The sequence below is a fragment of the Drosophila nasuta genome, chromosome 3 (genome assembly GCF_023558535.2).
Source record: "Drosophila nasuta strain 15112-1781.00 chromosome 3, ASM2355853v1, whole genome shotgun sequence".
Lineage (NCBI taxonomy): Eukaryota > Metazoa > Arthropoda > Insecta > Diptera > Drosophilidae > Drosophila > Drosophila nasuta.
Window position 1 is genome coordinate 21939114 of NC_083457.1, and position 26527 is coordinate 21965640.

Sequence of the window (26527 nt, forward strand, 5' to 3'; positions counted from 1 at the left end):
GTCAATTATTAATGGGAAAACACCACACACTTAATCAACTGTTGTTTAATAACACTTTCACACTAAATTTGTATATTAAACGCGACTTTTACACGTGTAAACAAATTTTCAATGCGGAGCCAAACCACTACCTGCAAATGCGAGAACGCACTTATATTAAAACAGTGCTGCCTATCACGTATCGAAAGAAGTATCGAATGTGATTTTATCGAAAAGCGATAACTTTGAATTATTTGCAAATTATTTTTGAATCTATAAATGTGACAAAACAAAAGACATATAAAAACGGAAAGGGCAATTTTATTTTAATTTGGCAAATGAATTAATTAACAAATGTGTACTTGTATGTAGCCATAAATATTTCAAGACATCGAATGTCAATCGATAACAATGCGGTATCCAAAGGAGATTTGTTTATGGCGCAGGCGGCATTGTTACACCAATTAGCGACTTATGTAAATAGGTTAAAACTAGTACGTAAAGGGATGTCACAAGAACTATATTAAGTAAGAGTGTTTAAAAGTAATAAAGCTGAGCTAAAATGTATGAAAGATAAAATATTTAATTGGAATAAATAAAAAAATATTTTTTTATTAAGTGTTCTGGTTGTTCATGAAATTTATTGTTTTGAATAGTTCCTGGGCTATTCCTGGGCTATTTGATTAATCAACATCTTTTTCGATACCGATAACTGCGCCTCATTTGTCTTCGCAATTGGCGGTAAGTTTAAAAATGTAAAATTTTCGCTTCATTGCATCGCAAATAGCTGCGCGAAGTTGCGCAATTAGAACGATTGCATTTTGTGCAAGAAGCAAAAAACAGACATCCAAAAAGTTACTGCAAACTCGTTGGCTACCAACCAACCCGACTCAACTTCAAGCTGCTGCTGCTACTATTGGCGTTGTACATTATTTTTTGGCCTAAATCTGTAGGCCTTGAGGAATCGTCGAAATCGCTTCGCTTTGACTTGTTTACTGAGCGCGGCGTGCGCAGTTGAAGCGGGACCGACTCTGTGACTCGAGCCAACAGCTAACTGCAACAAAGAGAGGCAAAGGCAGCAGCAGCAGCACTAGACGACGACGCTCGACGAACAATAGAGCGGCCGTCGCGGCGGCGGTGGCAGTGCTGTTTCGTCTTTTGGCCCATTCAGATGTGGGCAACGCGTGTGCGTCCGTTATTTTCATATTATTATTATTATTGTTGTTTATTATTTAAGCTTTAACTTTTTGCTCGCTGCGCTTGCCCTTTCGTTTCGGTTACGTTTCGATACAGTGTTTGAAATTTGTGTTCGCATACATACTTGAATACTTACATTCGCTCCAGAAACAACTACACAACACTGACTGCTACAACAACTACATTCAAAGAAGGCGCGCGTTTCATTTCGGGTGAGCGGAGTGGAGAGGTTAGTGTTTTGTTGTTGTTGTTGGTGCACCTTGCGCGCACCCGGCCACCCTCTGCCCCACTCTTGAAACTTCCCCACACTTCCATTAAGAAACAACAATCCAAAAGAATTGCAGTGAATTTGTGCATGTGTGTGAGTGCTGAGAGCGCACTGAGTGTGTGTGTGAGAGTTAGTGTATGTGTGTGTGTTTTCTTGTTAGAATGCACCTTGTGGTATTTCAAAATCCGAAAATTGCCAAATACAAACGCCTTTCGGAGACTGTTGCGAAATATTCCAGCTGCGCTGAAGGTAAAATCTGCAACAAGAACAAATACAAGGCCCATTATTGTCTATTGTTTTTGTTGCCGATGTTGTTGTTGTTGTGATTGTTGTTCTTACGAAAATCCATGTGGCTATTTTAGATGCTTAAATATGTACTCTGACCATTTCGAAAGGCATTTATATTAATGTGTGAGTGTGTTTGTGTGTGGATCACTTTTAATGTGGATTATGTGGCTTCCAAGGGTAACAGACACAGCCTCTGCCTCTGCTGCTTCTTGCTTTCCAAAATGTTCCCACACACACACCAACGCTTACTCACACACACACGTGCATTGGCCAACATTTACCTACGTCACGCCCACCTGATTTCAGTGCAATCGCGTTGGCCCAGTTACGGGCGTGCGCCGCGCTCCAAGACAAAATACTCCTACAAGGTCGATTGCCTCTATATACGTTTGTGTGTGTGTGCGAGTATGTGTGTGTATTTCTATACCAGTTTCTAAACTTGCCGCAGCCAGTTTCAATTTCTACTGGGATTATCTGGTGCTGCGGCTGCTGCGCTGCGCTGCTTGCAGGTGCTGCTGCGGCTCTGTGGTTCACTCATTACGAACGTTCGTTTTTTTTTTACCTTTATGTGTGCGTTTGATTGTGACATAGAAACCAACTAAGAAGTATGTGGCAACTCATGCTGTGAGTCTCATGGACAAAACGCAACCAAATGAAAACAAATTCAAGTTGGGCACACTAACACATACATATGTACATATATATATTATGTGTGTATGTTTGTCTACTTGGGTTCCAATTCAGTGCATGTCACCCATATTCTTGCACTTATAAACACACAACCAACAGACAGTGTGTCAAAAAGATACATACATATGTGCAAAATTACAAAAAAATATATATTTTGGTTTAAAAAAAAAAGAATAATAGTTATAATATTAAAAGAGCAAAATAAATAATATAAATATTACAATTAATAAATACTTTTTATTTAATTAGTAAACAATAAAATATATTTTTTAATGTTTTGTCAATGAAGAAAATCATTTTTATTATTATTTTATAATAAAAATGTTTTTTTCATTTGACCAAACATTCTTTGACAAAATACATACTGTATATATTTTGCATGCACGTTCCCAACACACGCACACAGTTTTCCCCAAATGCAAACTCACACAAGCTCACGCATAAGCATACGCATGCACGCACTAATACAACTGCAGGCTGCTGTGAGCTTGCAAAAGATCTATGAAAACGGGCGCAACTTAGCTCACATTTCCTCCTCTTCCTACATTTGCTTCTAACCATGCCGTGTGCTCAATTTACACACACACAAACACACAAGCAGTGTGCTTTGCACTGTGAAAATATATGAGTATGTTTGCGTGTATATGTGTGTGCAAAAAGCTCAAATTGTGCATCTCTCCCCCGCAAAAATTGCAACTGCAACTGTGGTGCAATAAAAACGAACGCATATTGCGTTGGCGTCGCCGTCAACGCCAGCGTCAGCTTTGGCGACGACGTTGGCTTGCTTGGCTCTATGGATGCTATGCCCGGATGGTAGCGACAGTCCGAGGTCGTAGGTAAAACTCGGCAGCAGCAGCAGCAGTGGCAATAAAAACAAAGACAACAACAACCTTAAAACGGCAACAACAACAGCACACTCTAGTTACTATCATCATCATGCGAATAGGCCGCAGTCGCAGAGCGCTCTTCAGGCCCACTACCAACTAAACCTGTTGACCTAATTTCAAATTCTGCTGCTTGCGCCAGTCGACTGCGTATTGTTGTTGCTGTTGTTGCTGCTGCTGCTGCGACTGAGAGCTCGAGCGCGCCAACGATTGGCAAATCTTTGTGCAGTGGCATGGCTGCGAGGGGGGCACCACTCGAATATTGATACAGCTCATTTAAGCCTTATTAATTAATTAATTACTATTACAAAAGACAAGGGCATATTAGTTAATAGCCTTTCTTTTTGCTTAGTTTGCTTAAAATAAGATTAGGCTTTTAAGCTTATGATCTATTCATGTTTCCGTGATCAAACTGACGTAATAAGTATTTTTTCCTTAAGAAGTATATTTGTTTAGTATCAGTGTTTGGTATATCATTGCTTGCCAGCTTTTACGCAATTAAGCTGAGCTTTTGAGTCAGTGTCGAATTGCCCCCGCTTAAAGGGTGCTGGCTTCGGCGCCACTGGCATTTCCGCCGTCCCAAAACAAAACAGAAACTGAGACTGCCAGTCAGCCAGCCACAGAGACGCTCGACGCTCGCTGCGTCCGTCCGTCGTCGTCGGCTGTCATACACACATTTTGTGTACTTCCACCAGCTATTGCAGTTTGCTTGGTTTTCAGTTCGTTCGTGCGCGTCGTCGACGCTAGCGCCAATCAGCGGAATCGGCATCGACATCGGCATCGTCATCGGCAATCGGAATTCAAAGTGAACGAAAAACGACGGACGACGCTTTTATGTTGGCGACTGATCGAAAGAACCCGCGCGCAGTGAAATTCGTGGGAACATTGCACAGGTGTTCGTTAAGATCGTGGAAGAAGAACCATAATAAGAAGAAGCGACAGCAGCTAAATGCAATTCACAATTTACAATTAACTAGAACGCCAAGTGATACAAAACATAAATAGAGTGCGAAATAAGCATGTGAGTACTTGCATAAAATACTCGCAAACATAAATAAATACATATGTACATATGTATAAATGTGTGTGCATATGTATCTATCGGAAGCCCAATAATGTACATGCGTCCCAGTAACCACAAAAAATTGCGGTCGCCGTCGCCTGCCCCAATGCGCCACCGCCAACCGCCACCGCCATGGTCGCCACCGCCAACTCTGCTGCTTCTGCTTCTGTTGCTGTTTCTGCTGCTCCACTTGTCGTCGCAGTGACGAAACTTTCGTGTGTGTTTGTTTGTGTTTGTGTGAGCAGAGAAAATCAAGTGAATCAAAATGAGCGTATAATTAGGTCAGCACAACAACAACAAATTATACGCCAGCGCCAGAGTGCCACTTACCAAAGAGAGCGCGCAGCGTATGAGTGACTGTGTATGTGTGTGTTGAGAGGCAGCATGGCACGAAACGGAACGATACGGAACGGGACGAGCTTCTTCTAGCTAGTATTGCCATAAATTAGAAACTAATTCACGCCGTTCTAATCAAATGCAATGCTTCCAACTCCAATTGGGAACTAATGAGAAAGCTGCAGTTGATGGGTGTCAAATGCTTATTAGAGGTGTCATTTCAATTACAATTGAAGGCAACGTGCTTGCTTACTTTTTGTGTGTTGTTATGCACGTTGTTCTCATAGAAACCGAATGCAGCGCGCAGCACAACAACAATGTGAGCAAGGAGAGAGCATAAACAAAAGTGCACAGCGTACGCTTTTTAATGCCGCTCTCATCGTTCTGTACTCTCACCTTATCAGTGCTGCCAATTTGCGGGATGAGAAATACAGCAGTATTTAACGGGTAGACAACTTAAAGCTATCAGATTGTTTATAATGCAGTATATCTTATTTTATAATAGAGTTCACTAACATTTTTACAGTAAATTTATTAAATTATTTGTGGATATAGGATATAGGATACTAATAGCTAGTACTTTATTTTATTTGTATTGCAATCAACACACAAATCGTAATTGCTTTTTCCAAGAGTACTTAAAATAGTAAAGAAAACATAATCTTTAACCTTTTTTATTTTCTTTTTTCTATCTATAAAGAAAATGATAACTTTTGTTGTTTGCAATTTATAAATTGATAGCTGACCATTTACGAAAAGCCTTATTTGACGGGAATACTGCAGAATTGGCAGCACTGACTCCTCTCACCTTACAAACACACACACTATCTGTGTCGCTCTCTTGCGCGGTTGTTTGTTTGCTTGCTCTCGCAGTCAGTTGCTCTCTTTTGCTCTTGGGTGCTCTCAGCTGAGCAGTGTTTGGCGCTGCCCCCATCTGAACTATTTTTTACGCCTTCTTCTTGCCGTTTGCCTGCTTTTCTCGCGTGTTTCTGTGTGTGTGTAAGTTTTGTTGTTGTTGCTGCTGTTATTGCCATTTGCTTGTTGGCCGTGGCAAGTGTTTCGCAATGAGCGCGACGGGCGCTCGCTTGCTGCAAGCCAAAATGAAATCATCGCTGCCGCAGCAGCAATGGCAACGACAACGGCAGCAGCAAATTGTTGTTGTTGCCGCATTGGCATTGATGGGAGGGAAATTCCTGTTCCACTTTCTATTATGGGAGTAGCTGCGCTGTCGGCGTCGCTGTAATAAAAGCAGCGGCAGCAGCAAAAGTAGCAAAAGAGCACGTAGCATTTAAAGTGTGTCACCGTGGAAAGTGGTTTGTTTCAACGTCGCCGTCGCCGTCGTCGTCATCGTCGTCTCGTGTGCATGTTTGTTCTTGTTGGCATCTCCAAGCACATGTCATTCACACACACACACACACACACACATGCCGATAGGAATTCAACCCACAAACACATACCAGTACGAATCCAACACGGGCTCAGACTTATTGGGGGAACACTTGGGAATGGTTCATTGATTTGCGCGCTGATGAAAGCTAACTAAAAAAAAAGAAGAAGAGGAACAGCAGCAGCAGCAGCAGCAGAGGAAGAAAAAAAGTCGAAGCAAAGGAAGGAGCGCAAACAAAAACAAAAGCAAAGCAATCGCTGATCGACCGACTGACTCATTTTGGCGTATTAATTGAATGAGGGCAACCGAGAGAGCAATAGAGTGAAGGAGAGTGTAAGCAAGAAGGGGACATAGCAATAGTGAATAAGAGAGGGGGAGCAGCATCATCGTGTTGATGGCACTAGAAAACCGGTAGGTGAATGCTGCTCTTAAGGTCAAATGTGTTATGTATGTTGTGTGTTGCTGCTGTTGTTGCTGTTAACGTTTTGTGTGTGTGGTGCGTGCATATGATTAACTAATGGCCAAGTCAATGCAATGATTTATCCACAAACATATTTGAATTTGAATATCGTGCGCTAAACACCTTTAAAATGCTATGCAAAAGATACATTTGGCCTACAACTGCTCGTCGGCGTCGCAGTTGGCGTCGCTGCTGCTGTCGACGTCATTAAGGGCTCTCAAACTGTTCCAATTATGTCGCTGCGTTGCGCTGCTCTAAGTGTGTGTATGTTAGTGTGCGTTTCTGTATGTGTGTGTTTGCGCTCTCATTTCGTTAGCAGCTAAAGCAAAAGGAGCTTTATATTTATTTTCATTTTGCTTTTGGGTTTTAGCTTAAGTAGTTTTCGTTTTTATTTCTCGTTTTTCGTTTTTAGCCAAATGGGAACAGCTAGTGAAAATGCGGGACACCCCAGGCGTCTGGCGACGTCGTCGTCGTTGTTGGCCAAGATGAAGTGTGACCCAGTTGCACTCGAAAACTTGACCCATTGACTCCATTGGGGCAGGCCAACTAGCCAAACTATCAAACTACCAAAACTACATTTAGTATAATGCCAAAACGTCAAAAGCAACTCATAATTACCCATACACAGGCATGTATATGAGTTTATGTGTGTGTTTTATGTGCCACTTGGGTTCCACTCTAAAGAAGAAATATTAAGAAGCAGCTGCTGATCGAAACGAATTTCAAATACACTTGAATTTCAAATAGGGCAGTAATTCTAATAAGAATTGTCAGTGAGTCTTATAAGCATATCTAATACTAGTATAAGAGTATCATATAGCAGTATGCGGATGTTATAGTCTTATGAGTGGTGTCTTATACAAGAATAAGAGTTTAATTTAGAATTATAAGTGTTGTCTTATACAAGTAAAACGGATTCATACATATAAAGTGCTATCTTACATAAGTATAAGTGTTGTCTTATACAAGCAAAAATGTCTTATACAGATATAAGTGCAATCTTACAAGAGAATAAGATTTGTCGTATACAATTATAAATGTTGCCTTATACAAGGAGAAGTGTGTTTATTACCAATATATGTGTATTATCGCTATAAAGGAAGTCAAGTGAATTGTCTAGCTAATAGAGATGTTTCACTGTATAAGTGTAGGTGTTTCTTATATGTTTAAAATATAAGTGAATGTTAACGGATTATAAAAGAGATAAAACACACAGGAAAGTGCAAGTAATTACGTATACGAGTAAAAGAGTCTCTTATACTAATTGCAACCATGCAGCTTCCACTTCGACAGCCAACATTATTTGATAACCATATTATTATGCTAACTATAGATTCGTTATAAATTAAAACTTTAACTCGATTAATGCTAAAGTATGCGATGAGGCACGTGTTTATTCTGTGTGCAACAAAGAGCTGGCGATTGTTACAAATGAGTTGAAAATATGATAATACCCTTTTATAAGAGGGCAAGGGCAATGAATGAAACCTGTTATGTATCTTGCAGTAGTTTTCAATTTGAAATTATTTACATAAATGTGTCTACTTGCACGTGTGTGTGTGTGTGAGTGAGTGTGAGTTGAAATAGGCCTAAAGTAGATGGCCCAGCATTTGACACACATTCGTACCTTTGAAAATGATGATGATGATGATGAAATGCTGCTCGCCCTCAATTTGCATGACCTGCCCCAGAGTTGAGTTGCATATACAACGACAGTGACAGCAACAAACGCAGATACAGGTACATATACATATGCTCGCTAAAAGATACAATTGTATGTGAGCGGGCGCGGGGGAATTGGATGATGATCGTCCATGGCTCTTGGTCTTTTGTGATCTCTGGCTAATGTCGACGATGCTAATGCTAATGTGCATCCACAACTATTTCAAGGTCGCCTCATAAATTTGCTGCAGCAGCGCGCAGACAACAAAACTTGTCTTTGGTTTCTTTTTGATTTCGTTTTCGATTTCGATTCGATTTGTGTGTTTCATTGAGCTGCTGACTAACTAGCAAAAATTGCTAACTAACAACTAACAACTAACAAGGTAGCCAGCAAAACAAACTAACATAACTATTCCCAAAACTAACTTTGACCTATTGACAAATCGCATACTTAATAATTTTTTAATTTTAATTTTTCGCAATTTTAGAATTTAACACGAAACATTTTTCTAAGCTGCAGCAAGTTGTTTTTATCGATGTGTGTTTGTGTTTCCATGTATTTGTGTGTTGCCCACCTGCAAGACCAGTAATTGGCCTCAATAACTTTGGTATTTGCAGCGGGGCAGCTGCAACGTGGCAGCGACGAACGCCCAAAAATGGTTACAGCCCAACTTGTTGTTATTTCTCTTGTTGTTTTTGTTGCTTGCTAGTTGCCTCTGTCGTTCTTGGCCAATTTGGCAGTTATAGACAGTTAGACAGAGTCACCAAATTGCACCTCTGACTTTGCCCTCTTCTCTTCTCTCTCTCTCTGTCTCTCCCTCTCTTGGCTCTCCAGAGGCTGACCCCGATTCCGATTCGGATTTTGCTTTATTACAGCACAACTTGATTCCACTTTGTCATCTCTTGGCTTTAAAAACGAATTCGCTTGGCCTTAAACAGGTGATCAATTATCCACGTTTTTCCATCAACTCTTTGTCTAAAATGCAACTTTACTATATTTCATGTCTTTTATTTCGCTACTATGAGCAGTTCCTAAATAGTTTTTGTCTATCTTTGACCTTTGATTAAGCTTAATGGAGGCTTGATAAACTTGTAAAGTATTTTGACGCCTTAGCCTTTATCTTTTTTAAGACTTCGGTGTTGTCCTTATTTTCTTATAATACCTTATAACTGAATTCGGGGTTTCCAAATAGTTTTTGTTAAAACCTCTTTACATTATTTTTAAGCCGACTAATAAGATTGTCTTTAATAATTTTGTAATGCGACTTAAGACTATTAAGGGCAATAAAATTGAACTGTGTTTGACAAATGAAAATGTTTATACAGAACCAAGAACTATGTTTGAAATATAAGATACGTAACTAACTTTACTAATCTCTAAAAATTCGCCATCTACTCCATTCCACAGATGGCCGAAGCTTTAAGCACAGCAGCCAGTAGCATGGAGCTGGCGCTCAAGGATCCAAACGTGGGCGTGGGCGGTTTGATCGTGGACATGACACCGACAACAGCGGCGCTGTTGCATCACAATGCGCTGGCGTTGCGCAGCCTGAAAGAGGTGGCGAGCTCTGCATCTGCGTCCGCATCGGAATCCGAGCAGCCGGAGCCGGCGGAGCCAACGAACCTGAGCACAGCTGGGGGTGGACCGCATTCGCCGCCGATGACATTCCGTTGTGAGCGTTGCGACAACTTTGAGACTAGTTCGCGCGCGACGCTGTTGTTGCATGTGGTGCAATGTCTGGCGGGGCAGGCGGCAGCAGCGGCCGCTGCGGTGGCCGCTGCGGGGCGACTGAAGAGCGAGGAGCACGACGAACCCGAGAACATGAGCGTGAGTCACATGGACACAACCAGCAACAATAACGGCAGCAGCAACAACAACAACAAAGGCTCCAACGAAGGCGGCTCCAGTTCGTCGGCCAGCTCGTCGCCTGCGGGCAATGGCAGCGCCTCAAGCGCAAGTGGCAGCGCCACAAGCGCAAATGGCAGCGCCTCGCGCAAAGTGTTCGAGTGCGATGTGTGCAATATGAAGTTCTCGAACGGCGCCAACATGCGACGACACAAAATGCGCCACACGGGCGTCAAACCCTACGAGTGCCGCGTCTGCCAGAAGCGCTTTTTTCGCAAGGACCATCTGGCCGAGCACTTTACGACGCACACGAAAACGCTGCCCTATCATTGCCCCATCTGCAATCGCGGCTTCCAGCGTCAGATTGCGATGCGTGCGCACTTCCAGAACGAGCACGTCGGCCAGCACGATCTGGTGAAGACTTGTCCGCTGTGCAGCTATCGTGCCGGTTCGATGAAATCGCTGCGCATTCACTTCTTCAATCGTCATGGCATCGATCTCGATAATCCAGGTCCGGGTGGCACTTCCTCGTTGCTGCTCGCCCTCGAGTCGCAGGCTTCGGCCGCTGCAGCGGCAGCTGCCGCCAGCTATGTGTCACAGCCTCTGTCACAGCAGCAGCAACAGCAACAACAACAGTCGCCACAGCAGGTTGTGCAACAAGCGCCGCCGCCGCCGCCAGCGAGTCATCAGAGCGACAGCGGCGAATCGATGCGTTCGCTGGAGAATGCGACGCCACCGATGCACTTCCTCACGCCGCACGTCGAGATCTCTACGCTCAATGAGAACGGCAACACGGAGCTATTCAATGTAAGTTGCGATGCGCATTCTCCGAAACTGCCCGAAAGATACCCAAGAAAAAGTGGATGACCTTCCATTCTGTCTGCTTTTTTAAAGAATGTGAAAAAGGTTATTATAAGAGTGTTTTATGTTTGTCTGTCTGTCAACTTAAAAGCTTTGATTGAAAATTATAAAAGAGCTAGTGATATAAAGTCTTAGTACATCACTATTTTAGTTAGTATAAACAAATCACTTCAATTGGATGCTGAAATAAATAATGTCCGTCTTTCCGTTTACTGAAACTGTTCCAACTAAAAGAGTAGAAGAGTTTAATATGCAAACATGTAGAGCAGAGTAGAGTAGAGTAGTTGACCCGTGCTTAATTTCAAATTGATCAATGGTAATTAATAGGTAAACAAATTTTAAGTGTTGAAATATCCAAAAAGGTTTTGTTATCTGTCTGTCCGCTGGCTTATGCAGTAAGTACGTAGAGAGTTGAAGAGCTGAATATGCGAAATTTCAGCACATCATTATTAAAGTTAGTACTAATATTGTTCAATTTTAATGGTTTCAATTTGTCGTTCAAAATGGCAAATAACCAGCTTCTTTCCTCTCCGTCTGTCCGCTTATCTAAACACATTAAACTAAGATAGTAAGAGAGCTAAAACCATAATCATTTTTCAGCTAACCGCTTAAAAATGTAGAAATCATTTTTTTAAAAACTGCAGAGATCACTTAATTTTACAGAGCTTATCTAGGCCCTCACGGCGTATACTTTATGGGTTAATTCTGTATAAAGTATACGCCATGGGTGTCTAGATTATCTTTGTAAATTTTGTATTGAAATCAATTGCTTTACAATTTAGTAGACTATTAGAGCTGCTTTATTAGCTGGGTACCGGGTATTCTCTAGTCGAGCACTTTCGACTTGATTACCTAGTCATCTTGTTTGCTGTTTTCTTATGAACGCTTAGCTGATTTGCGTCTTGCGTGAATCTGCTTTACAGGGCAACAACAACAACAATAACAATAGCCACACGAGCAACAACAACAACAACATCGAGCTGGACTCGAAGGACAAGGAACATGCGTTGCTGCTGCAGACACCCGTTGTGCTGGGCGCTCCACAGGAACTGCCCATGGATTGCAATACGAAGGCGACGCCAATCTCGTCCAGTACTGCGAGCACAGCGAGCAGCCTGAAGAGTCATCATCTACATCCGCATTCGCACCATCATCACCATCACCATGAGAATCACATTACGCCCTCCATCAGTCTGATACCCATCAAGCAGGTGAGTCGTCTTCTTTAGCCGCTAATCTTGGCCAGAAATTGAAACCTTTTCCTTCTTTCCTCTACAGGAGCCACTGCTGGATGAGGCGGACAAGAAGGAGTCGCTCAATGGCAATGACAGTGACTCGGAGCATGCCTCCAACAATAACAATAACAACAGCATCAGCAACAACAACAACAGAATCACCTCACTGATCAAGGTGAGATTTGGGCAAAAGATAGTGTTTAGTTTTTAATGCAACTACTTAGAGAGTATAGGACAAGATACTTAGATACCGGATAGATTGTCCGAAGGTGCTGGCTTTTCAAAAAGGTTTTTTTTTAGTAAAGTTTATAATTTAAAGGGGTGTCATGTCTCATTCAAATACATTTTCAAATATAAAGTACTATATAATATAACGTAAAGAATTTGAAAAGAATGTATACAAATGTAAATTCAGGAAATACACCAAATATTTATTATTTATTATTACCTCATATATACTGTGAAATAAAAGAAGACCGTAAGGAACTCATCCCTCAATGTAAAATAACTACAGAAGAAGATTTTAAAAATATAAGAAAGTAATTAAGGCTTTTTCTAAGTTTTTTAAGATGTTCTGTAGTAGCAAATCAATTATATTTCCTTTGTGTGTAACAACCTAAAAATAACATTACTTCCTGAGGAACTTGTCTTCCATGTTCAATTATGTACTCAATACAAAAAAACCATAAGAACACCAATACTATGAGCATATTTTGAGAGCAGACCTCAAGGAAGGAAAGTTTCCTTAAAATCTGAATATAAAATAATCTTAAGATTTCGATGAATATATTATTTGCAAGAATTAGATGCAACCCCTGAAGCAGTTGGATAAAGAATATAATAAGAAAATAAAGTAATCCTTAGGCACATTTTGAATATATTGTAGGCAGCTCTTCCTGTCGTGTTCCTATAATGATCAATCCACTGAGATCATTTTATGAACTTTTGTAACTACAGACACGGCTGTAGACCATATTTATCTTTACCATTTTTTCACTTTTCGTCTCCGTTGCAGGTTTCGCCACTGAAATCGCTGCTGCGCGAGGACTTAAAGCGTCGAATCTGCGCCAAGGCGAACAATCGGATTACCCGCAATGCGACACCGTTGGAGCACGAGATGCAGCAGAACATGATGAACGGCAGCAACGCAGGCGGCACTGGGACATCACCGGTCGGTGGCAATGGAGCAAGCAATGCCAGCACCTCGCCCAATGGAGCCAATCATCACAATGGCAGCGCGTCGGCGACGCCCATTTGCAACGGGACGATCACGTCGACGGGCCAGGAGACGGAGATGCTGTTGAATCGCAAACAGATCTTGACGTGCCACTTTTGTGGCATCGAGTTCCCCGACGAGACGCTCTACTTTTTGCACAAGGGTTGCCACTGCGAGAGCAATCCGTGGAAGTGCAACATCTGCGGTGAGCAGCTCAACAATGTCTACGAGTTCAACTCGCATCTGCTGAGCAAGAGTCATCAATAGCAGCCACAGTTCGCTGGCAAGTGAGCGGAGCAAGCAAACATTGCCGGCAAGCAGCAAAAGTTGAAAGAGCGAGACAGCAGATATAGCTCAATCCAAGAGGAACAAATAGAGTTTTGGGCGAAGAAGCGACCCAACTTTAATGAATTAGTGATTAAAGCAAAAGTTTTTAATTTCGAGCAAAAAGAAAACAATGAGAGCTACGTAGTTACCTAATCCCCCCACAAAGCGAGAAAGAGATAGTTTCATGTGAGAGTGAGGAGTGTCTAGAGATCTATAAAGAGAGTGGAGAGTGAAAGAGAGAGAGAGAGAGAGAGAAGATATGTTGGTTCCCCCCTAAAATCCTGTTATGTAGTGTTAATTATTGCAATTTTAGTCTGTAGTCTTGTGTAAGGCAATAAATCTATATAGACATATATTTCCAGCCAGTCGAACTGGCATACGTAGCGTCACGTAGCGCCAAAACGTAACATCACGTAAACGAAATGGTCAACTTACGTACTTAGCGAAGCTTCACGTAACGTTAACGTTGCGACAGCTAAGCGAAGCATCACGTAATGACATTTAATGTCAGTTCAAGGAAACGTAGCGTAACATTACGTAAGCGTAGCGTAACGTCACGTTACGACAGAGAAGAGCAGCGTCACGTCACGTAAGCCAAGCTTCAGTTTGTAGATGACGCCTCAAAGGCGTCTTTGAAAAGGGTTTTTAAACTAGGCATTTTTCACATATTTACCAGAGACACTCACACATACACACACACACACTATGTGTGTGAAAAGGGCTTTGAATTTGTTATGTTTTTCAGAGTTTATCTAGCGCAAAATGAGAGCAAAGTTTAATTATAATCACACTTATATAACGATATATACAGATACAAAAATTATATATACTATATAAATGAATATATACAAATGAAAGCAATACAGTTATAGCCGCCACACAGTTTTAGCCAACCCCAAAACACACACATACAGACAGATATATATACAATATATATGTAGATACAGATATATATATTATTATACTCGTACCTTTTACTTAGCTCTTAGTTAAACTAACTTATAAAAAAAACTTAACAATAACGATTAAGTGACGTTGATCTGGGAAAACTGCGCTTTACAAAAGCCAAAAACAAAAGCAAAAACAAATGAAAACAACAACAGTTTTTTCCAATAATAATAAATTAGAGAAATTCGCACAGTGCTGCTCAAAAGTTTGCATACAACAAACGGTCAAAGCAAAGCAAAATGATAACAAAAAGAAAAAAAAAAACTAAAATATGAAAACAATGCAAATGTGATACAAAATTGTTGTAAATAATTGGTAAACAAAAAAAAAGAAGTGAATAGTAAAAGTAATTTGTTGAAATAAAAGATTAAAGATAAAAACTATGCCTTAGATGCCTATATACGATACGAGAGCACGTTTTGCGTATACACTGTACAAAAAAAAAAGAAGTGAAAAGAAAGGAAAAGCAAAAATGATATACTGTTGATATGATAGTTAACTTTAGTGTAAAATCAAATCAAAATTGTGGTAAAACAAAAACAATGATAGGAAAATTTTCCTTCAATCCTTTAATCCTTTATCCCCGATCCTCTATTCCTCTTTTACCCTGTTTTTCCCAATCCTAAGTCCGCACCTAACCTCACACTTTGCTGACGTCACTCGGGGGTTGTATGCAGCCTCAGCTTGAGCTGCTGTGCGCCAATTTTACTTCAGATTCGAATTCTTATTCAGATTCAGACATCCGTCCATGAGGTTCACAAATTGATCTATATAATATATGTAGTCTACTTCTATATATCTTAGCTGAGAAATTGCAGTTTGTTAATATTATCTTTAACTATTGCATTAATTTTATTCATTAATTATTGTTTTGGTTAAGCGAAAACGAAAATGTTGTTTTATCTTTATTTTTTTTTTGTTTAGCACAGTCAACAAATGGCAGGGCACACCCACACACACACACACTTATACACATACATAACACACACATAAACATGCACACGCACACACCTGTATTTGTAGTTGCTCTACTCTAGCCAATTAATTTGCTGTAAAAATGGTTTGTTGTGTTCATTTAATTTGTAATTTAAATATAACAATCGTACATTGTAATTAGTTGCTAGATCTACTCATTTCTTTTTTTTTATTATCATTATTATTATTACTACTATTAAACATGCACATTTTTGCAACAAGAAAAACAAAACACAAACAACAATAACAAAAACAAAAACATTGTTAATTAGCATACAAAAACAAATTGTTATAAAGCGCGAGGCGGGTGGGAAAAATAAATACAAAAACAAATAAAATTAATATTAAACAACAAAATACAATTTCGAAATCAAAAAACGTTTAACGTTTGCAATTTTTAGCTAAAAACACTTTCATGTTGAATTTTTAATAGATTTAAACTGGCTAAGAAATAAAAAAAAAGAGAAATACATTTACTTAATTAGTAATTCTAATTATAGCTACAACCATAAAAGGCATGTTAATTTTTTTAAAAATAAAAACGGTTTAAAACAAAATAAAGCGAAATTTCACTGTCAACAGTTAGAAATGGGTATAAATGGAACTTCGTTTCTATTTCGTAGCAACAAAGGAATTTATTCAAATAATTTCCCAAGCGTTAGGGAAATAGTTCTGCTTGCTCTGCTCGTTCAGCGGCTGCAGCCTGCTTGCTTAGTAGCCGCAAGCAGTACATGCCGCTCGTTTGCGATTGGCTTGCGGTGGCTGCGCCAATCAGCGCGCAGTTTGAAGCAACAGTGGTGCGGGAGCCGTTGAAATGTGTGGAAAATGAATAGGCACATAAATTATGTAAGCGCAGGCGCATAAATTAAGTTTGTATGTATGTTTTTTTGTTGGTTAAAAATAAGTAGTTAGTTTGCGCTGAGCTTTTGCCAACACTAGTGTCCTGGTGATTAGTTTAATGCGTATATAATAATAATAGTTGGCTGGATTAAAGTGCACAAATCCGTTCAGTCAACGTCAATGTGGCTGCTGTGCGAGTGAGTGAGTGCGAGTGAGAGAGTGCTAGTGTTAGTGGTCTAAGCATAGGCAGATTAGCAAAGCAGCTTTGCTACTGTATCGATGTCGGAAGCAATGCGTTTCTTTGAATTGTTTTTGTTGTAGGCCATTTGCCAATCTCGGCCATATGCTAGCTGGCTGGCGGTGGCTGTGGCCCTAAGTCGAGGTGCAATTTGTTTGCAGTTTTGTTTGCGATTTAGGGGATAATGCGCCATAAAGCCAAACACACGATTGACTGAGCACAAATCCCGCACACAGCAAACGGCGACGGCGGCTGCAACTAATATGTATGGCGTAGAGCGGGGTGCGGGGTAGAGAGTGAGCCCGATCGTTGGCAAGGATAATGCACGGAAAGTCCATTGTCAATGCATCAATAGACATAATCGCAACATCAATATTTACCCTACAAACTGCAAGAGTGTGTGTGACTGTCCGTGTGTGTGTGTGCGCGTTTTAAACAATGCGCACAAATCCCGCTGGCAACGTTCCAATGAGACGATTAACACCTTAAATATGTCATTAGAGGCGACAAATGGAAAATACATTGACAGCCGAAGGTTGCGATAAGCGCAACACGATGCGTTCTCACTATCGCTCTCCCTCTCTTGCTTTTTAATCAAATGTCAGTCGCGTTTGCTCTCTCTTTCTGAAGCTGGTGTCGTTGAAGCGCGTGTTTTTATTTTCAAACGGCGATTATTTGACCCTAAGCCGATTTGCTTCAGATATCGTCGTCGACTGCATTTCGATCAAATTTTCTGTGTATATTTAATATATTTGATGTTTGCTGCGATGCGATTGACATAAGCCTTTACCTTGCCCTTCTTCTTCGCATAGTTTGTGAGTCTGTGAGTATGTGAGGTCTGCTCTCTACCTAACTAAACCGCTTAGATCTTGGCATCTTGGTAAGACGATCTTGTTAAATGCCAAATATGCTCTAAGTCTATTCCAATGAAGTCCCAAGCAAATTCCATTATCGACACTTTTGACACTGTTAAACTGTCGCCATGTTGCTGTTAAGAATGCTGCTTTTAAAATGAAGTAGTGGAAAGCTCTGTGAAGTTGTCAAATCTAACAGAGTTATGTTAGCAGAACGTCATAAACTATTAATAGATTGCCATTCTTAAGGACTGTGCTATTTGATATCAGATTGAACTGAATATTATAAATTATCATTGTATTAAAATGCAAATTACATTTATTTCGTTTTGTTTTATTTCACTGTCAAATTTTCACAAGAAATTTTATATATAAATAACGTACTACTTTCGTACAATGCACAATGCCATTACTTGCACAGAGGGTTTCTGAAATTGTAATGAAAATAAAAATGTTGTGCAGCGTATAGTCTGCTAAGTATGCTAAAATATTTCAGTAACGGGTATTAATCAATTTTAGCGATATTGGTAATTAATCAATCAATCAATTAAATATCAACTATAACTCATTTTTATAATTGCATTGAATTTTCGAGTAACATATCTGTTGCTGTAGATCCACTTTAAAGATTGTAAGCGCATTGCAAGCACATTTTTAAAACTAGACTGATATTTTCATTGCGACTTTAGAAAAAATAAAATATTTCATTTATAAATAAAAATTCTTATTATCACAGATAATAACACGCTTTAGATATTAAAATAATATTTTATAAATTATTTTTCATTTTATTTTTAAACACATTAAATTTTAAATTAATACTAACTCGCACTAACTCAAGATTCGACTGATATTTCTGGATATTAATTTAAAGTAATTCACCAACAACGTCATTCGATCAGCTCTGCAAATTTAATTCACATTACAAAAGTGAACAAATCATTTTGTAATTTTAAGCGCATCATTTGGAAATGTAATCCTAATGAAGTCCATAGACTTTGTATTACCTTCTCTCATGACGTATGTTCGGAAGCCCCTGCTGATGACCTCCACAATCCTCAATCTGCAGATTGAAGAGGCCACATCGTCATATTCATCACGTCATCGCAGGCTCAAATTACATTTAATTGTTCAACATTTGCAGTGAGGGACTGAGTCGTTTTCCTAATAGATTTTTGCTGCAAAAAATCTGCCACAAAACATGATGTGATGATGAGAGAGAAGGAACGGGGGCTGTAATTTGTTAAAGAGATAACATTTACACGTCAAAAAGCAGCGTTGTTCGAGGGAAATCGAGTGGGGGAGGAAGTGTAGAAGGAGGCGTGGCAATTGCGGGTGCTGCTGCTGATGGTGATGCTGATGTTGATGGTGGTCGACGACGACGACGACGATGATGAGTATTCCCAGCTGTAATACAATAAGTTGCCAAGTCTCTGCAGCGTAAATTTGAATCTCAATTGAATCCGAGTTGGGTTTGGAATTGGGGTCGAGCATGGGACTTGGGATTGGGACTCGGTCTTGTGCTTGGGATTTGGGTGTGCTCTTTATGCCTGCCTGACTGTCTGCACTATGAACCCAATTATCTTTCAATAAAAAGGGGCCAAGCAAAAGTGCATCCTCAAGTTACACGCTACGCTCGTACACTGAGAAAAAACTTAAAAGCTAAAATTTGCATGTTGTCTGCACAATTAAGATTTCAAGATTTATTAATCAGATTGAATCGTAGATAACATTTAGTCAAGGCAAAAATTGTATTTTTTTTACGGTTTACTATTTAAAATAGTTTATCTTAATTTATTACATTTATTTATATCGGAGTATGCATTGATATTTATTATTTATATCCTAGATTTAAATTTCACATTATTAATTTTAAAAAAGAATAATAATTTAAGTCCGCTAATTTCTAATGAATGAATTTAAACCTAAGACGACTCTTTCTTAAGATGCAATAATTATGAACATATTTTTTTTTCCTTATTTCATTTTATTGTAATAACGAATACAATCTGATATTACTGTGAAATGGACCAGAGCGACTTAGGTGTTCAGGCTAATGAACACATTTTAATTTGTATACGACATAATATATAATATTTCTTTCTGTGTAAGTATCTCTCATGCATACTCACTACACTCATACATTCACACTCACTACACTCACCAAATTTCACAGCCAAAAAGTTGGTGTTGTTGTAACGGATTTGTGTGTTTGGCAAATCCGCAAAGCCAAAACGGCAACACTTTCCAGGGATTCCAGGGGGTTGCTGCTGTCCAGTATCTTCATCACCCCGCACAGTCCCTTCACTCGCTCACCAATCTCTTCTCTACCCCCTCAGCTGTCTCTTTTTTTAAATCTTGCCTGCGGGCAAAACATCTTTATTAATTCATAATTCAATCGGGGCTGATTTATGCTCACATTTTTTGTTTCGCTTTTGATTTGACTTCAATTTTCGACGACTTTTCCATTTTCTGCTCTGTAATTTAATACGATTTTTCAATTTTTCAATTTTCTATGTAACAAAAGCGCACTTTAGTTAATCAACGATGCAGCATAATGTGAGTTGAGCTCGACAAATTGATCAATTGCAGCCACAAACTGCAATTTGCAATCTGCAATTGCTGCTTAAATTAGTTAATAACTATATACTTAGATGCATACTAGTATTAGTTAGTTGGAGCAGCGAGTCTATTATGCTTCTGACTTTGAGTATACCCCGCAAATAATTGAAATTCTGCAGTTTTCAAATGATTACTCGGAAAATACTTGACATACATATATATTGACGAAACTTATAAGCCAAATAATAAAGGCAATTTATTTTATTAATTACACATATTAGTAGGAAGTTAACTTTACACTTATGGGCTGGCTACTCATGCTGCAGAGTAATGTACATAGGTAATACCCTTAAGTACTTATATTTTTAGCTAAAATAATATAATTTACACTTCATCTTATTACATTTATTTTTCTAGCTAATTATTCTACGCAATATTACTTTACATCTATAATATTACCGTTTATTTTCCTTAGTTTTATTTTCATTACATTAATTACATTTTACAGTTCTCAATTTTAAAACTTAGCGTTCCTTTGGTGATATTTGTTTTAATTTTTAATAGCTGCAGTGCTTATAGTTGCGACTTTCCCAACCGATACATAGCTTAATCAGTATTTAATATAGAATTAACTTTGATATATTACAACTACAACTATATTACAACTATATACATATGTATTTAAATAATATCAAATGGGACTGTTTGTTTATAGGTATATTCACGTATTACTCTTAAAAAGGTAAAGATATCAGTATATTCATTCTGAAATTCCTTTGGATTTTTGTAGTTTTTTTTATGATAACAAATCTTTTATAAATTCATTACATTATTTTTCTCTAATTTAATCTGTTTAAGTAGAAAATGCCAAGTTGGGCTTTGCTCTGATTTGATAACATAAAACATGTCTATTCTTGAAATGTGTTTTCCTATAATTGTGACAAAGTGCTCAAAGAGTAACCATTAACAGAGTTAATATGCTGCTGAGCATATTTTGCTTCTCAAAATTAACCGCTAAGAGATATATGTACAAATATGTAGGTGTTCTGTACAACACATATTCCAGTTAATGTGGCTGTGGTTTCCTCCTCTTTTGCTTTATGCATTTGCCATTGTCACCAACTCATTACACTCCACTAGGCTGCGACACGCCGGGTATAAACATTTAAAAACAATTTGCAAAGCATCTGATGGAGATCTCTTCTTATTCTCGTTCCCGGTTCCCGTTCTCGTTTTTGTTTCTAATCCGTTTGGAAAATCTGTAAATCCCGTCGCAACGGCAACGGCAACAATAACAAACAGCAGAAAGCAGAAGCGGAAATGTTTCAATCAGTTTTAGCTGCTGAGTGCTTTTGTTAATACCCAAAGCCGGAGAAGATGAGGATGCAACTGAGTTTGAGGATGTTGTTGAGAATGCGAATGCGAATGAGACTGAGAGTGAGTGTTCAAATGAATGTGAATGTGAGTGCGAATGTGTTGTGAGTGCTGTGTGAGTGTTGGCAACCGCAAATGGGCGCAACCATTTGGCTTGGGCCTCTTTAGCACGAATCTTTTTGGGTTCCCAAGCAGCCACAACAGCCACGCCCTTTAGCCCAAAAAAACGCCTATTGTTCTTGGCACAATGCGAGCAGAAAGAAGAAGATAGATAGACAAAGAGAGAGAGAGAGAGAGAGAGAGAGAGAGAGAGAGAGAGAGAGAGAGAGAGCATGCCCAGCTCTTTGGCTTTTCAATGGTCTTATGAATTACGCATCGACGCCCTTTGTCTGTTTGTCTCAACGCACCTTTCGTCCCTGCATCTCAATCTCTCGGTTTTAGTATTTGTATCTGTATCTTTTGCTCGCTGTAAATGTATCTCAAGCCGAATCTGACTCCTTGGGCACAGCTCAAATCTCATTAGAAGCGCTAACGTGGCAAACAATAGATGCCGATGTCGTTGTCGTCGTTGTTGATGCTTCGATTGTTGCTCATCTTGCCAGCGCTCAATCTGCCAATCTCTCCATCTGGCAATCTGTCAATCTCCTCCGAATTTCTGATGATGCTCAATGACAATTAACACAAGTGTCGAATTATCTGTAACCAAACGCCGACGCCTTGACTACGCCTCTGTCCCCAGCTTTTGTGGCTAGCTCTTTGCTAGTTGTACCATTGCTTCCCCTCTGTTGCCTCCCCTCCCCAACCTTTGCCTAGGGCCAAAAGGGTTTATAGTCTGGCATGTGTGAAGTGTTTGCCTTGCGCATTTCACGCTGCAAATATTGTGACAACGCTAAAAAGTTTCCACAATTTGTCACGCCAAATTATCATAATAATGCTTCAGCTCCAACTCTGACTCCTTACCCGCCACCCGCTATCCTCTCCCCGCTCACCCTTTCTCTTTCCCTCACTTTTATGATTGTCCCTTTCCTTCTATTGATTCAACGCCCTGTTGACCGCCAGCCAGTTCAACAATTGCCGGAACAGATGCGTCTGTTCGTCGCGTCTTTTGTTTGTCCAGGGAATTTGCATTGCTAACTCTCTCGACACCCCCGCACTCTCACTCTCCATACCCCTCTGCCACCCCTCTGTGGCAGTTTCACCCCCTGAAGCGCACTACAACTCTTTCCGTTTGTTGGTAATTTTATTCAAAACGCGTTTGTCTATTTACAGTACATTTACGCACTTAATGATGGGGTTCATTTGGTCTCGTCTCTCGCTGTTCCCTCTACCCTGCCCCTCCCCCGCTTTCTTCTGCTGGCTTAAAGTGAGCAAATGTCAGTCGACAAGATTTCAAGATGTGCGCATCCAGCCGCTTTACTCCAATATCTCCCTTTACTTTACTCGTAGTCAATGATAAACAGCTTTGCACAGTGGACCACATCAAGCGTATTGCATTTCAATTACATTCAATTCCTCCAATTGATGTTGATAAAACGGTCAGCATGAAAATGATTAAAGTTTGATGTTGTTTTTTTTTTTATTTTATCCAAAAAGTGCTGAATTAGTAAAATTTGATTGCTAATTCATGGAAATAAAATGTTAGAGTTCTGTAAAACTTTTCAAATGTCGATATTTTCACGAATTATATTTTTAAGATGTTCTATCATTTACTCTAATATTAATACTTAAAACAACTTAAATAAACTTTAATAATAAAAAAACATTGTTAAATTCCAAACTCAATTTTAAACTACATGAGATGAAATATAGGTAAACATTTGGGGATTAAAAATAATTTATAATGATGAGATTGTCTAAAGAACAATTGACACTGATGTCAGGAAAATAGTTTTTGTTTAAACTGGCAACAATATAATGTCTAAAAGGTTGTAATCGATCTCTAAAAATCTTAATAATAATTGACAGAAAATATGTTTTAAAAATTAAAAAATAATAGAAAATAACCTATAATAAATAGAATGTAAAAAATATTAAGTATTGATTAACTCAAAGAAAATTGGAGTTATTTAAAAAGAAACAGTTTGAGTTTGAGAATCCTTGATAATAGAAAATATATTAAATTGTATGAGAAAGATTATCTAAAACTGATTAATATAGATTAATGCAAGCAAATCATTTTAAATACATCTGCAACCACTGTAATGTTGAGCAACAATTGGGTCTGTAGTTGGGTAGGCGGGGGTTGCAGGGGAGGCTGTCGTTGCGGTGAATGAGACGCGAAATAAATTGCGAGAGCCATTTTGAAGGCACAAAGTAAGGAGGGTGCATAAATTCAATTTGAAAATAGATGTAAACCTTTTAGGTCCAACTCGATGATGTTGTTTCTCTTGTTGTTGTTGTTGTGTTGTCGTTTTGTCGATTGCCGGCTTTTCGTTTTTGTGGTTTAACTAATTGAGTCGCCTTGTAAATATGTAAATCGGCAAAGCAGGACAATATACATATAGCGAGGCAGGGCAACGACATTCCCGTTAATTTGTTGTAATAACAGTCAGTTCGTCAGTCTGGCAGTCAATTGAATGAATGTTTGTTGTTTTAGCTGCTGCCATACAATGTTGCAGCAGACACTGTACAGTGGCAGCTGACAGTTGTTGTGCCGCTCTGTGCGAATAGCTAATTAAAATGTACGCGAATCATCGAAAGTAATTGCGATTGCAGCGCGCAATTATCGGCTATCGATTGCCGCATAGTGCTAGAGAGAGATGGATAGAAAATGAGTGAGAGAGAGCGAGAGGGAGCGATGTGATGGGGGAAGACAGGAAAATGAGGTCAAAAGTGTCACATCATGCTTAATGATGACGATGACGTTGCGACGGCGTTGAAGCCGAAAAACTACGAATACTATTGAAAATTTTGAAAGGGAAAACTCGAGGCGAAAATTAACTGACAACATGGCGCATACGCAATCTGTTTGATTTGACTGAGACGGAGTCGAGACACAAGACGACGAGCGCCAGCTACTGATAATTGCAGGCGCTTTCAAGTGTTTGCCACACTGCTGACTGCCTGCCTGCCTGCCTGCCTCGTCTGACTGACTGACAACTTCCACATGGAGCTGCTGGCTCGCTCACCTTGTAATTTGAGCCCAAAATATATATGTGAGTGTGCTGTGCTGTGCTGCACAAGAAGGAAGCACTTATACAACTAGTCAGTCATCTAGCAGCAGATCTCTAGATGGCGCTGCAGACGCCAAGTTGTGGCAACTGCTGCTTGCTTGTTGCCTCTAATCGCGCCACAGATTAGATCACATATGCGTGCACTTAGAGAAAATTTGGCAGCGGAAAATAAGGCCAAGAAAAGGTGATTTTGAAGGAATATTGTGAATGCAGAGATTAGCAAATACCAATTAAATTAATATAGAGCACTTTAGATACCTAGAATAGATCATTATATTGAAGCCATTTTTTCAAACTGAAAACATTTCAAATAGAGAAATAGATGAATGAATTAGTTAATAAATAAGCAAAGAGGTATTGTAAACTTAAGAGCCACAAAAATTATATAATACACAGACTTTCTGATACTCTAAGGATTTCGAATAGGAAATAGAAGAATTAAGATGAACAGTTTATGATTACAATAAATTGTATTAAAAAAGATGAAGAGCTCAATTCATATATTTAATTTTGAAATATAAAACAAAATAATACATTATGTTTCTTATGATCGTTAATATTATTATTTATTTGTGTAAGTAGAAAAGGCTAAACTGAAGTCTTCTCTTATTTTGTAATACTATCGTTCAAATATGTGTGCTGCAATAAATAAGAAATAGTTTTTACTTAATATAAATGTTATATACCGAAATAAAAATTTAATTTTGTAAATAAATATCCATATATGTATAACTCAGGTAAAGTTTTTTTATGATTGATCAAAGTTCTTCTGTTCATAATCAAAAGTTGTCAATGAATGCTTTCTCACAGTGCATAGATATAGCCCAGAAGTGTAGTATAAAAATCTATATAAATATATTTGGTGGTTGTGGAAAATGTTTCCCAGGGCACTCTCGTGCTCATACTACAACGATGATAATGATGACGACGACGACGATGACGATGATGCGTTGCATTTGTGGGTTGTGTGAGTGACAGTGACGCGTCACTTTTCAGTTTCAGTGCGAGACGCAGTCATCTTTATGGATGCATCTTTTGGGCAATGGCAATGGCTCGCTGATCTCGCTTGCCACAGTTCTGAGTTTTTGGACCTGGGTCTGGGTGAGCGAGAGAGGGTCGCCTCCTCACTTTACCTATGTGTGTGTGCGTGTGTGTGTTTGCCCACAGGCACGGATATTTTCATAAGGCAGCTAAGTAAACCACTCAAGTAGGACATGTCATCGTTGGCGCCAGTCTTCAACGACGCCGACGCCGACTACGAGGCTGAGGCTGATGTTGTTGTGGCAACTGGCAACTTGCAACTTCCAACTGCATCAAAGAGTAAGAGAGAGAGAGAGAGAGAGAGTCAGTTTTTACCATTTCATTTGATGGCCAGGCTGTTGATATTTTTCTGGCTTTTGATGTCGGTGTTGTTGTTGTTGTTTCCCCTTCGGCCCTTGTTGTTCTTTCCGCTGTTGCAAACCGACTTCTGGCTGCATCAATATCTTTACTCACACTCACATATGCATATAGTGTGCGTGTATGTTGTTGTTTACACAGAAATTGATATTTTATTTCAAAATAAACGATAACAAAAGGAAATGCCAACTGCTAGTCCAACAGATCTCTTACACGAACATTTCAGCACAGCGCTACACTGAGAAAAATACAGTGCGTGGATTAAATTAAGAAACGAATTTGCGCGATGGGAACTGATAATGGAATAGATATTTCAAAATAGTTCGTGCTGTAGAGCAGTAGAAATTATTGAACTTTGTTTTTGAATGTTAATCGAATTGGTACTAAGAAGTTTAAATATTATTAAAGAAAGAAAGTTATTTGCCTATTTAATATGGGCAGTAAATGTTCTGTGTTATTTAGAAAA

The 26527-nt window shown here is 39.2% G+C and overlaps 1 protein-coding gene across 6 annotated transcripts; it reads left to right on the plus strand.

Moving 5' to 3' along the window:
- The first annotated feature begins 630 nt into the window (after positions 1–630).
- Positions 631–16156, plus strand: LOC132793468 (protein hunchback). Of its 6 annotated transcripts, XM_060803409.1 has the most exons (6): positions 1194–1405; positions 4027–4327; positions 9623–10867; positions 11812–12132; positions 12200–12331; positions 13172–16156. In XM_060803409.1, the coding sequence occupies exons 3-6, from the start codon at positions 9623–9625 to the stop codon at positions 13637–13639; spliced, it is 2166 nt and encodes a 721-aa protein (XP_060659392.1). In that variant the 5' UTR covers positions 1194–1405; positions 4027–4327; the 3' UTR covers positions 13640–16156. The 6 variants fall into 6 exon arrangements, with proteins under 6 accessions (XP_060659394.1, XP_060659392.1, XP_060659391.1 ...); XM_060803411.1 differs by lacking the exons at positions 1194–1405; positions 4027–4327 and adding an exon at positions 631–720; XM_060803408.1 differs by lacking the exon at positions 4027–4327.
- The last annotated feature ends 10371 nt before the right edge of the window (positions 16157–26527 follow it).

Excerpts from the sequence above, each read along its gene's own strand:
- LOC132793468 (XM_060803411.1), top strand. The coding sequence starts at position 9,623 with ATGGCCGAAGCTTTAAGCACAGCAGCCAGTAGCATGGAGCTGGCGCTC. Across the intron at positions 12,133-12,199 it reads GTCTGATACCCATCAAGCAG|GAGCCACTGCTGGATGAGGC; the intron begins GTGAGTCGTCTT and ends TTTCCTCTACAG. Across the intron at positions 12,332-13,171 it reads GAATCACCTCACTGATCAAG|GTTTCGCCACTGAAATCGCT; the intron begins GTGAGATTTGGG and ends TCTCCGTTGCAG.